The sequence below is a fragment of the Raphanus sativus genome, chromosome 4, assembly GCF_000801105.2.
Source record: "Raphanus sativus cultivar WK10039 chromosome 4, ASM80110v3, whole genome shotgun sequence".
NCBI classification, from domain to species: Eukaryota; Viridiplantae; Streptophyta; class Magnoliopsida; order Brassicales; family Brassicaceae; genus Raphanus; species Raphanus sativus.
Window position 1 is genome coordinate 21,042,232 of NC_079514.1, and position 11,549 is coordinate 21,053,780.

Below are 11,549 nucleotides of genomic sequence, written 5' to 3' on the forward strand. Positions count from 1 at the left end.
CCGACGTGTCACGTCTAAGGAGGGAGAGAACCCAATTATATATAAATATAGATAGATATATATATGTGTGGAAATATGATTAACTGGGGGAGTATACCTAGAAATCTTTAATGTTTTTTTTATTGAACAACAGAAATCTTTAACGTCATAAATAAAACATACCATTAGAATTATTATTAAACAATAATGTTTGTAATCACTATTGAGTATTGATTTATGCTTGACCACGATTTATATAGTAGTATATATATATGTAAATTATAATAAATGTGAGCATCAATGGATAACAATTTAATGCTTTATAGTATATCTGTATAACGAAGAGAAGGAAACAAATATAATAAAAGAAAACTAAAAGGGGAAGAAATAATTTTGGTTTTCAAACAAAACACTGAGAATCCGGAATCAAATTAAGAAGTTACCATTTCTATATCAAAATTAATGAACGACGTTTAATATTTTGGTGAACCGGTTTTCTTAATCGACCCGAGTCACCGGTTTAACCGGTTTTTAACCGAGTTTGATGGTTTAATCTAAATCTAATTTTTAAATCAACCCGAACTCAGTTTACATAACGATTCACGGTTGGACCGGCCCGACTGGCCGGTCCGGTCCGGTTTTGAAAACATTGACGTTGTAAACGAATATATTATTTTATTTAAAAAATATATATTTTATTCAATTGTAGTTACGAAATATAAAATATATGATGAAAAAATTTACGAATAACAAAATTTCATTATTTAATTAAATATTATTAATTTTAACTAATTAAAAACTATTTTGATTTATTTTATTTTGAAAATATTCTACATCTTCATCAACAAAATTAGTTGGTTTGGTAGTTGACGTGGCGACTTAGGTATGTCATCGTTATAAACAATAAACAAAATGTATGTTATTCGATTTTTTAAAAATACATATATATTTTTGCACGATCATTCAAGATGTTGAATATGAAATGACTTTTTCCGTTTCACAAGAATCTCTTCGTAAAAGTTTACTTTAGAATTCTTTGAAGAATTTGAAATAACCATTACAATGAAGATCAAAGTAAAACGAGAATATCTCTGATCACCAAAGTAGAGGACAATAAAAATACCCTCGTAAACTTTTAAAGTAACAAATATAATAAAGTCATATTATAAGAAAATAAAAAATAAGACAAGATGGTTATTTGTTGATTGTTGAATGCTGGTATGGATTATCACATTAGTGTTTTATGTGGTAAGCACTAAATGAACATATGGATCAATAATAAATAATTAATAATAGTGTTTTGTCATATGTCAAATGTCAAATCATAACAATTATTGAGAAATTTAGAAAAAAAGAACAAACTAACTATAGTCTTGTCACCTTAAAATTAAAACCAAAATTTTTGTCCCTATAGTATAAACATTAATGATAACCTAGTTTAGTCCTTCCTAATTAACTTAAAAATACAATTAGGATTTAATTTATAAATAAATAATAAAATTAGGATATAAAGAAAATAATAAAATTAAGAAATTACCAAGAAGTAAAAAAGATGCATAAACTTCAAAATACAATTAGGATTTAATTATAAAGAAAAATAATGAAATTAACAATTATAGTTTAATTATAAAGAAAAATAATAACATTAAAAATTTACTAAGAAGTACAAACGTGGGTAAGAAGTAAATTTAGGAAAAAAAACATTTAAAATGGAAATAAAAAGACTTAGGGAATATTTGGTAACCGTTTTTCCTAGATTTTCGGATTTTCGGATTTTGTTTACAAATAAAATAGTAGATGAACGTGTTTATTTTAGAAATCGTTTTCTACTATACCATTTTCTAAAGAAGGCACATTCTACCTTTAGTAGAACGTATTTTCAAATTTTTATTTATCAACTTTTTGAAAGAAAAAAAAACAGCCTGTGTATATAGGTATTTTATTAATTTTTTATATTTTTAATATTTTTTTTATTCACAAAAGTATTTATTTCATTAGTTTTCAGAAATACAAAGGGTAAAAAGGAGAAAAATTGGACAAAAAAAAGATGTATACCAAAGGGACAACACCCTTGTTTTTTTGTTCTCTATTGGTAATTTTCCCTAAAATAAAAGTGTGAAGAAAGTATGTTCTGCCATGGCAGATATGATAATTTTTATTGTGCTTTGTAATCTACCAAATATACATAACTTAGAAGGAAATGTAGATTTGTTATTCTGCCTTAGTAGGTCGAAATATTGTTGGTGTATTTTTCATTCTACCTTGAGTAGATCATTGTATCTTAGGTAGACTGTATATTCTAATTCGTCGTAGATGGTAGATTTGATATTCTAACACATTTAACCTATTTTTGAACTTACTCTTCCAAATATTTTTTTGAATCTAAAAATATTTTTCATATATGCACATGCTTGACTACTTCATGTTTTATATTTTTCTTAAATTTTTTCATTGTAAATATATTGATATGAATTTTTATTTACAAGAAGGGTAATAAGTGATAAAATTTGATTTTTTAATAAGGAGACAATAGTTTAGTTTACTTGTTCCTTTTCCCCCAAAATTTCCATTATTATTTTGCCAAAATATTATGTCATCTAATTTTGGCAAATATTAGGTAACTATGTGTAGTGTGTATTGAAAGTCTTGTACAATAAATAAGAGGGTTTGGAGAGTGTTTGATATACTATAGATTTGACCGCTTTTTATGCCATAATATATTATTTAACTAAGTCTTTATATTATGTTTTGGAGTTTTTGGAATCTTTGAGTGGAATGGATGAAATTGGAGTTATTGGATCATTTTGGAGTTTTGGATGAAGCTGCTATGGAACTTGAAGATTAGTCCTTAGGAGAGAAAGAAGTGTCGATCGGCACAGTCTCCTTGTGTAGCTTGGTGCTCTGTTTTACATGCGAGTTAATGAAGATTCAAGATTACAGTTTTGGCCCAAAAATTTATATTAATACAACAGAACTCAGAAACGGTTAGAAACCCTATATATTATGTTTGAGCTTAGGAGAGAAAGATCTGAACTATTTCAGAGAAGATCTTGAACTCCATTATTTCTTACTTTACCGTCTATGCAGTTTATTCAGATTTCAATTATGTCTTTCATGATTATGTTTGAGTAATTCCATTGTTAGACTTAGTGTTTATCAAAGATTGTTCTATGAATTGCTAAATGTAAATTTATCAGGGAAATCTACAAAATTTTTATTTAAAGGTTGAGCTTCATGCTTTTATTAGGATTGGTCACCCTAATCTTAGATCTTAGGACAATTGACATAAGCGAAATCGTACTATATTACCAGAAATTAAGGCCTAGAAAGACTAATAAAGTAGGTGTACAAGAGTAACCTAGGCGATTAGAGAATATATCAAACCTGTACAATAAGGCTTGTTTAAGATTTTTATCAATTACCTTTCAAGGTATCAATTGATACTATACTCGGGTAAGACTGAGACAACAGAAAACCCTGATTTAAACATTAGATACTTTTACTGTGAGAACTAATTAGTTATACACTGAGTTTGAGTTCAGGACTATTCCATTGAATTCCTAATAACTGATAATAGTTGCATTTCCAGAGAACGTAAGAATTCCCAAAGGTCTAGCTTTTCACCATTTTGAACTACAAACAATTTGCTATTTCTATTTCTTATCTTTTAATACTACCAATTTAGCTTTAATTCGAATACTAATAAATTATTGAGTAATGATAGAGTCTATGTGGATTTGACCCTTAAATACTGCAATATAAAATCCATATTATTAAAATTGAAGTACAATTTAGTATTATTTAAAAATATGGATAACAGTATAAATGAGAATTGTTTGGAAACATAAATTGAAGTATATCTATATTATTAAAGTTGAAGTACATTTTGGAGATGTTTGGAAACAAGTATAGTATTCTAAATAAAAGTTATTTGGAAACATGAATAATATTACATTGGGAAGACGATCTATTTCCCCACGAGTAGTATCATATAGCACCAAATGTCCAAGGAACTATTGCCTCGTTCCATTTGCCCCCGAATCCAAAGTTCGAATCCTATTTCCACACCAATCTTGGTTTTGTCACGATCTTGTTAACCGAAAGTCAAACCACGGTTTTGGACGCCAAACCAAACAATATTAAACCAGAAACTTAAATAAAACCCGACCAAACCTAACTCGAAGCAGAACTAAAATCCGATCCGACTCGATTTTACAAAACTCTAAAATCCCGATAGAACAACCAAAGCCCCTTTTCAAATTGAAATAAGAACCCTAAAACCCTCTTCTGTGTTTGAAGCTTTGAGAGAACAATGTCAGGAGATTCGAGTAACACATCTGTAGCATCGATTGGAGTGAGTTCTTCTCGTCGCAGGGGTGGAGTGATCAACGGAATTCCGAAGAGATGCTGGTGTGGTGAAGAAATTCTTCCTCTGATGTCGAAATCTGACTACAATCCTTACCGAAGGTATTTTCGTTGTGCTTATGCTGCAAGAAAGAAGGTGAGTTCTCTCTCATTAGCTGTGTTGTGTTATTGCTGTGATGTTTGAATTAGGTAGTTAATAAACTGTGTTATTTTCTGTTATCGATTTTAATAAGCTTTGTTGTTATTTTTAGCTTGAGAATGATAATCATTTCTTCAAATGGATTGATGAGGCACTGATAAATGAGGTTGAAAAACTTGAATTCAAAACTGCAAGACTTGAAGAAGAGTTGAGAGAAATGAAAAGAAATGAGATTTTGTTGGGTGAGAGAGTTCAAATGAAAGTGGAGAAAGAGCTGTTTGATAAGGTGGATGAAGTGTTGGCTGAAGCTAAAGGTAGCATGAAGAAAACGATGCTATCAGCTGTCGTTGGATGTGTGGTGTTGGTTGGTGTCATGAAGGTTTTTCTCAAATCATGGTGAATGTGATAAGAAGAAAATGGTTGTGTTTAGTTATGTTTGTTGTGTTTTAGTAATGTTGTTATGTAAGACAATGGAAGAATATGTTTTTATTGTTAAATGACTTTGCTTTTCAATGTTAAATGACTATGTTTTTCAATGTTAAATGATTTGATTTTCAATGCTAAATAACTTTTATTTGAGACACTTTATTGAAAAGAAGAGGCATTAGATATAAAAAGGATAAATATCATTCGTTTTGAACAAAAGAAGTGTTAAAATACACACCAAAAGCCGACAATAGTCTAGAAAAAAGGATAACAACCACATTCCGAGATAATTCAAACATAAAATAGTACTAAAAAACAAAAGCTAAAGAACATCAGCACATGTCTTCATGTGAAGCAGCTTGAGAAGCAGTCTGAGATGCAGCTGGAGAAGCAACTTGAGAAGGAACTCGAGGAAGACCTTGAGAAGCCTGCAAAAATAGAAGTCACATTAGTGACAAAAAACAGAAGTCGATTAACAAAGGTGATATCAAGGATCAAAACAGAACAAACCTGTTGCTTTTTGTGGAATCTTGAGTTGTGATTAGGTTCTCCACAAGTCCCACAATGCATAGTACGTTTCTTGTTCTTTGGGGCTTTCTTTGTTGGTGATTCATTGACTCCTCTCTTCCTTTTCTTATCTGCTTTAGTAATCTTCTTTCGAGCAGGTTGAGGCGGTTCAGGAGGAATATGGACATCAGGAGCAGACGTTTTAGGCCAGAAGTCAGCACCTCTCACAGGAACAAGACCATCTCTGTAGTTTCTTCGCCATGTAGCTGTGTGAAACCACTGACACACATAATTTTCAGGGGCTAACTTCTTCTGCAGCATCACTCCATAAGCATGCTCACAAGGGATGCCACAGATTTCAAACTTCATGCATGTGCAAGTCCTCCTCTCCAAGCTAACACGGTAAGTGCATGAACTCAACTTTACTTCATACATCCCATTTGTACTTCTAGTAACCTTGCACGCAGATGCTTTTTTATGCTCAACCTTAAGAAAGTCTGTAACATATGGTGTACATAAACCTGAAATACAAAAAAAAATGATCAAGAAACATAGCATTAAAACCGAGGACAAATAGAAAAATGAGTAGACAAACCTTTGTGGGCATTAGCGATGACTGATCTCTTTGCAATACGAGCCATTGCCAATCTACGAATGCCCTCTAGCATTGGCAAAAAAGCAAACTCCCTAGCCTTAGATATTGTGTTGTTGAAAGACTCTGTAGAATTATTTTCTACATCTTCACAGTAGTTACCAGCTTGTAGAAGGCTCTACACCATGTCCTAGGCTTACTCTTTTGAACATCATCGTACACACCAGCATCATAGCAGAAAATCTTATCTAAACGTTGAAGGAACTCAGTCTCGTTGTAGCTCCATGCCAAGTTCCATATCAATGACTTCATCTCTTTTCTACTAGCATGATTCTTCTTCAGATTACCATAGATATGGCGTACACACATTCTATGTTCAATCTGTGGTAACTCAGTCTGAACAGCACTTATCAATCCCTAAAAAACAGAAAAATAGAAACATCAAAAGTCATCCTTAACATACCACCAAAAGCACATAAAGATTAACCACATACCTTTTGTCGATCTGACACTAGTATGTAACCAAGCCCCTGATTCAATCCCAAGACATCTTTGATCTTTCTCACAAACCATAACCAGTTTTCTGTGTTTTCCACTTGAACAGCCCCCCATGCTATTGGATATATAGCATTATCCGCATCCCTTCCTAATGCAACAAGAAGCTGCCCCTTGACTTTGTGCTTTAAGAAGCATCCATCGACTCCTATTAGTTGCCTACACGACTCTTTCCATGTCTTTCTGATGTTATCAAAGCAAATAAATATCCTGTTGAACTCCTCGATCTCTTTCTCACCAGTCGTGTTAGTCAGAGTCTCAATCTCCACAATCGAACCCGGGTTTGATTCGAGCAACTCAGCAGCATAATCTCTTAGCCGGGCAAACATGTGATCATTCTCGAACTCAATCCACCTTAGTGCCTTGTTTCTTGCAGCCTGACACTGAGGCCTAGATACCGTAAACCCCCATTTTTCTTGAACCAATTCTTCAATCTTCATGGGCATGTAGTATTCTGGTTCCTCTCTAATCTTATCAACAAAAAGCCTTGCAATTTGAGGAACTTTTAACATCTCACAATCACCATTTTGAATACATGAATGCTCCTCTGTGAAGATTCTAATTTTCCAGACATTATCTTTAGGAAGAGTGGACGCATACACTTTCCATTCACATGCTTCAGCACCAACACAGATGAACCCAATCTTATCCTTATCATACCTGTACTGCTTGATATTTCGGCCTGTTCTCAGAGCATAATCGAGCACAGAGTCCTTGAAAGCCACACCATTCAAGAAATGTTGCCCCTTGTACAGATTTCCAGCACCACGTTTCACAGGGACCACCTTCTTCGCCTTCTTACGAGGTTCATCTCCCTCATCCTCACTCGAGGGACACTCGTCGTGGCGTACAGGAGGCTCATCGATGAATTCTTCAACCACCTGTTCAATCTCGTTTTCTTCTCTCTCAACTGTTTCTTCATCAAAGTCCTCACCGTTTACTTCATTCGCAGCGTTCACTTCATTCGCGTTCACTTCATTCGCCATGGAAAAACTTCAACTTCAACACTCTCTCTTCGTCTCTTCTTTTTCTCTGTTCTCTCTGATTTAGGGTTAGGATTTGATAAAGAAAGGGACTTGGCGGTTCTTACGGCGTTTGGACTTTCAACCCAGGATTTGGTCGGGTTTATTAAAGTAATCGGGTCTTAATCGGATCTAATTTCGGTTTATTAAAGTAATCCGACCAGACATTGGTTTAATCTGGCTTATTATGGTTAACTAATTAACCTACGAACAGTAACCCAATGTCTAACCAGACTTATGGAGAATTAAGATTCGAAATTTATAATCTGGGACATATAAATTTTTCGTTTTAGTTGGTGTGGAAATAGGATTCGAACTTTGGATTCGGGGGCAAATGGAACGAGGCAATAGTTCCGTGGACATTTGGTGCTATATGATATTACTCGTGGGGAAATAGATCGTCTTCCCTATTACATTAATTATATTTCTATATTTCAGTTAGCTTAATATATAATTTTATTAATTATATTACCTTAACGATAATACACATCATTAATTATATTACATTAATTGTATTTCTATATTTCAATGAGCTTAATAATTTTATTTATTATATTACCTTAACAATAATATACATCATTAATTACATTACCATCTATATTATTAAAGTTGAAGTACATTTTGGAGATGTTTGGAAACAAGTATAGTATTCTAAATGAAAGTTGTTTGGAAACATGAATAATATTACATTAATTATATTTCTATATTTCAGTTAGCTTAATAATTTTATTAATTATATTACCTTAACGATAATACACATCATTAATTATATTACATTAATTGTATTTCTATATTTCAATGAGCTTAATAATTTTATTTATTATATTACCTTAACAATAATATACATCATTAATTACATTACCATAATAATAATAGTGCAGATTTTATTTATTAGTTAATCAATATAGATTTTGTGCCAATTATAATATCAAAAATGTAAATAACTAAGTTTTATATATGGTTAAATGTTCAATTTAGTAAAAAAAATTATTTTAGTGTCAACCGGTGGAAAATAACGTAACCAAAAAAAATATTCAAAGCCATGTTTTTATAAATAAAATAATAACTTAAATAAAAAATAAAAATATGTTATATTTACACTTAATTTTTCATTTAATATAATTATTTTACTAAATAAACAATTTTTATCAGTTTATAAAATCAGTTAGGCATGAACATTTATACTATTAAAATACTTCTTATGAATATGGTCTTGACTTTTCCAATTAATTACAAATATTGTATGTACCTTTTGCCAGCAGTATTTGCAACCAATAAAAAATCATTATTTTGCAATTACAGTAAATAATATTTAATAATTCAGTTCTTAGTCTTTTTAAACATTTTGTCTCTTAAATATTTGCAACATATCTTTCCAAAAAATCTTTCACGTTAGTAATTATTTGAAAGCATTTATTAAATGAAACCTCAAAATAAAATCGATTTGAAATAACAAATGATTAAATCAACAAAATCATAATACGTGTCTGAATTATCTCAACATCTTAAAAAAATAGTTTCATTTAAAATAAAAACTAAATCACATAAACTAAATTTAATAAAACTATAGAAAATGTTTTGAAATGCACAAATATTTTTTTCAATACAGAGAGTGTTGAAGATATAAAATATTTTATTTAAATTAAAAAAAATCAGTGTAAAATAAGTTTAGTTTCGGGTTTAATAAATAAAATCATATTACGGATTAGAATTATCTAGAATCTTCAAAAATTTAGTCATATTTAAAATAACAAAAATAATTCATATAAGTAAATTTAAGATAAATTTCATAAAAAGTTAAAATATATAATTTATCAAAAATCATAATTTTTATTACGTAAAATAATTTTTCCAACAAAAAAATACCCGCCCTTTTTAAGGGCGGGTCAAAATCTAGTTTATTATTAAAACTGAAGTACAAATTAGATTTGTTTGGAAACATAGATAACAATTTTTAAAAGATGTTTGTTTGGAAACTTAGATAACAATTTAAAAGATATATATATATATATATTTGTTTGGAAACATGAATAAAAGTATAAAAAAATATAATGTTATTTGAAAACATAGATAGCATAATTTTAAGAAAATAATGAATTTATGTTATTAAGAAAAATTGGAAATCTATTATATTATGAGAAACAATCTATTTGGGCAAACTTTAAAATATACGAAAATGAGCTAATCTAATTATCTAAAAATATCATTTGTCTAAATAATCATAAACAAAATTTAAACTTTATATATATTTCAAAACAGAATAATAATTTAAATTTGATTTATATCAAAACTGACTCAAAATATACATATTTTCAAAAATTTATTTTTACTATAATATTTTCCAATAACCATTATTAAAATATGTTTTCAATATATATAAGAAAAATACAATACAAAGTCAAATTTCATATACCAACTTAAATTATGAATTTAATATTTCACATTAAATTGTTAAAATATAATATATGTGATTATTTATATGATAGTACATATAAAGTACTATTAATTATATGTTTGTTATGTTTTTAAGGGAAAAAATAGATTGTGAATTAGGGGTGGGTTTTTGCGTATCCATTCGTTATTGGTTCGGGTCTATTTGGGTTTCGGGTTTCCAGGGTCAAAGATTTCAGTCTTATTTGAATATTTCTAAATTTTGGTTCAGATTCGATTCAGATCTTTGCGGGTTCGTTCGGGTTCGGATAACCCATTTAAATTATTTTTAAATTCGTTATATACTTTAAATTTCTCAAAATATATAAACAAAATAATAAATTACATATAAATTTGAATAACATATTTTTTTTTTTTTTTTTGTCATCGACTTTTACAGACTCAAACAGACTCTGTAAACCAAAACGGTAGTTCTGCATCCATGTGCACAACAAAGGTCGTTTGTTTCCTAGCACTGCGTGCTAAGCCATCGGCCTTCAAATTTTGTGTGCGGGGTACATGAATGATCTCCAAGCTGTGGAACGATTCTTTCAAGGTCTTGATATCTTCTAACATATTAGCAAATGCAGGCCAATCATCTGGTTCAGACACCATCTTCACCAGTTGCAGACAATCTGTTGCAAACGTGACCCGAAACTGACGCAAATTTCTCATGCATTCCATTGCCCAAATTAAAGCTTCTATCTCAGCGTGAAGAGGAGAAAGAGAAGCTCTTATATTCCGTGCTCCCATTAGTCCAGTAAACCATTCGAGTGTACTATACCATCCCTGCCCTGAGAAAACTTCCTTGTCCTTCCAAGATGCATCCACAAAACACCACCGGCCAGGAATCATCGGAAGATTCTGTTGTTATGTATTTGGTGTTGGCACTTGTACTACTTGGGCCTCCGCCCATAGCCGTGATTCTGTCATCGCTAATTGAAGGGTTTCATGCGGGTCTATGTCCAAGTTGCTGATGACCTTATTATTTCTTCCTTTCCAGATATACCACAATATCCAAGCAAAGTGATGATCTTCCAATTCAGGTCTTATCCTCCAAAACAAGTAATCCATATTTGTAAACAAAGATTCTGTCGGGAAAATTGTTGAGTTAGATGGTATCTGGGATAGAGCCCAGACCTGACGCGCCGGAGGACATTCAAAAAACACATGAGAAAGAAGGTGGTGCCATAAGGCACCCGGATACCTTTGTTCCTTTTAATAATATGATTCGTAATAGTGGTTTACTGGAATTCCCGGCGAAGGGAAATACAATGTCATGGCAAGGAAGGAGAGGAAAAGGAAAAGGGGCTTTTATGGTTCGATGTAGGTTAGACAGAGCACTTGCCAATGAAGAGTGGCATACTCTTCTTCCCTGTTCCTACACAGAATATTTAGGAATGGTAGGTTCGGATCACCGTCCAGTAGTTGCATATTTGGAAGATAAAGTTATAAGGCGAAGAGGACAATTTAGATTTGACAAGAGATGGATTGGTAAAGAGGGTTTTATGGATTCGATTACGATGGGCTGGGT

At 31.2% G+C, this 11,549-nt stretch overlaps 4 protein-coding genes across 4 annotated transcripts; 1 reads left to right on the top strand and 3 right to left on the bottom strand.

Moving 5' to 3' along the window:
• The first annotated feature begins 4,291 nt into the window (after positions 1-4,291).
• On the top strand, positions 4,292-4,883 carry LOC108850286 (uncharacterized protein At4g04775-like). Its single transcript, XM_057008059.1, has 3 exons — positions 4,292-4,480; positions 4,596-4,649; positions 4,731-4,883. The coding sequence occupies exons 1-3, from the start codon at positions 4,292-4,294 to the stop codon at positions 4,881-4,883; spliced, it is 396 nt and encodes a 131-aa protein (XP_056864039.1).
• A 265-nt stretch (positions 4,884-5,148) lies between these two features.
• On the bottom strand, positions 5,149-7,983 carry LOC108850287 (uncharacterized). Its single transcript, XM_018623848.2, has 4 exons — positions 6,503-7,983; positions 6,012-6,425; positions 5,420-5,937; positions 5,149-5,337 (listed from the first exon to the last, which is right to left on the bottom strand). Exons 1-2 carry the CDS (start codon positions 7,547-7,549, stop codon positions 6,150-6,152), a joined length of 1,323 nt encoding a protein of 440 aa, XP_018479350.2. The 5' UTR covers positions 7,550-7,983; the 3' UTR covers positions 5,149-5,337; positions 5,420-5,937; positions 6,012-6,149.
• On the bottom strand, positions 5,242-6,057 carry LOC130511183 (uncharacterized). The gene is made up of 3 exons (XM_057008060.1): positions 6,012-6,057; positions 5,420-5,937; positions 5,242-5,337 (listed from the first exon to the last, which is right to left on the bottom strand). Exons 1-3 carry the CDS (start codon positions 6,055-6,057, stop codon positions 5,242-5,244), a joined length of 660 nt encoding a protein of 219 aa, XP_056864040.1.
• Positions 7,984-10,417: 2,434 nt separating the features above from the next.
• LOC130511184 (uncharacterized) lies at positions 10,418-10,768 on the bottom strand. Its single transcript, XM_057008061.1, has one exon. It carries the CDS (start codon positions 10,766-10,768, stop codon positions 10,418-10,420), a length of 351 nt encoding a protein of 116 aa, XP_056864041.1.
• Between the last annotated feature and the right edge of the window lie 781 nt (positions 10,769-11,549).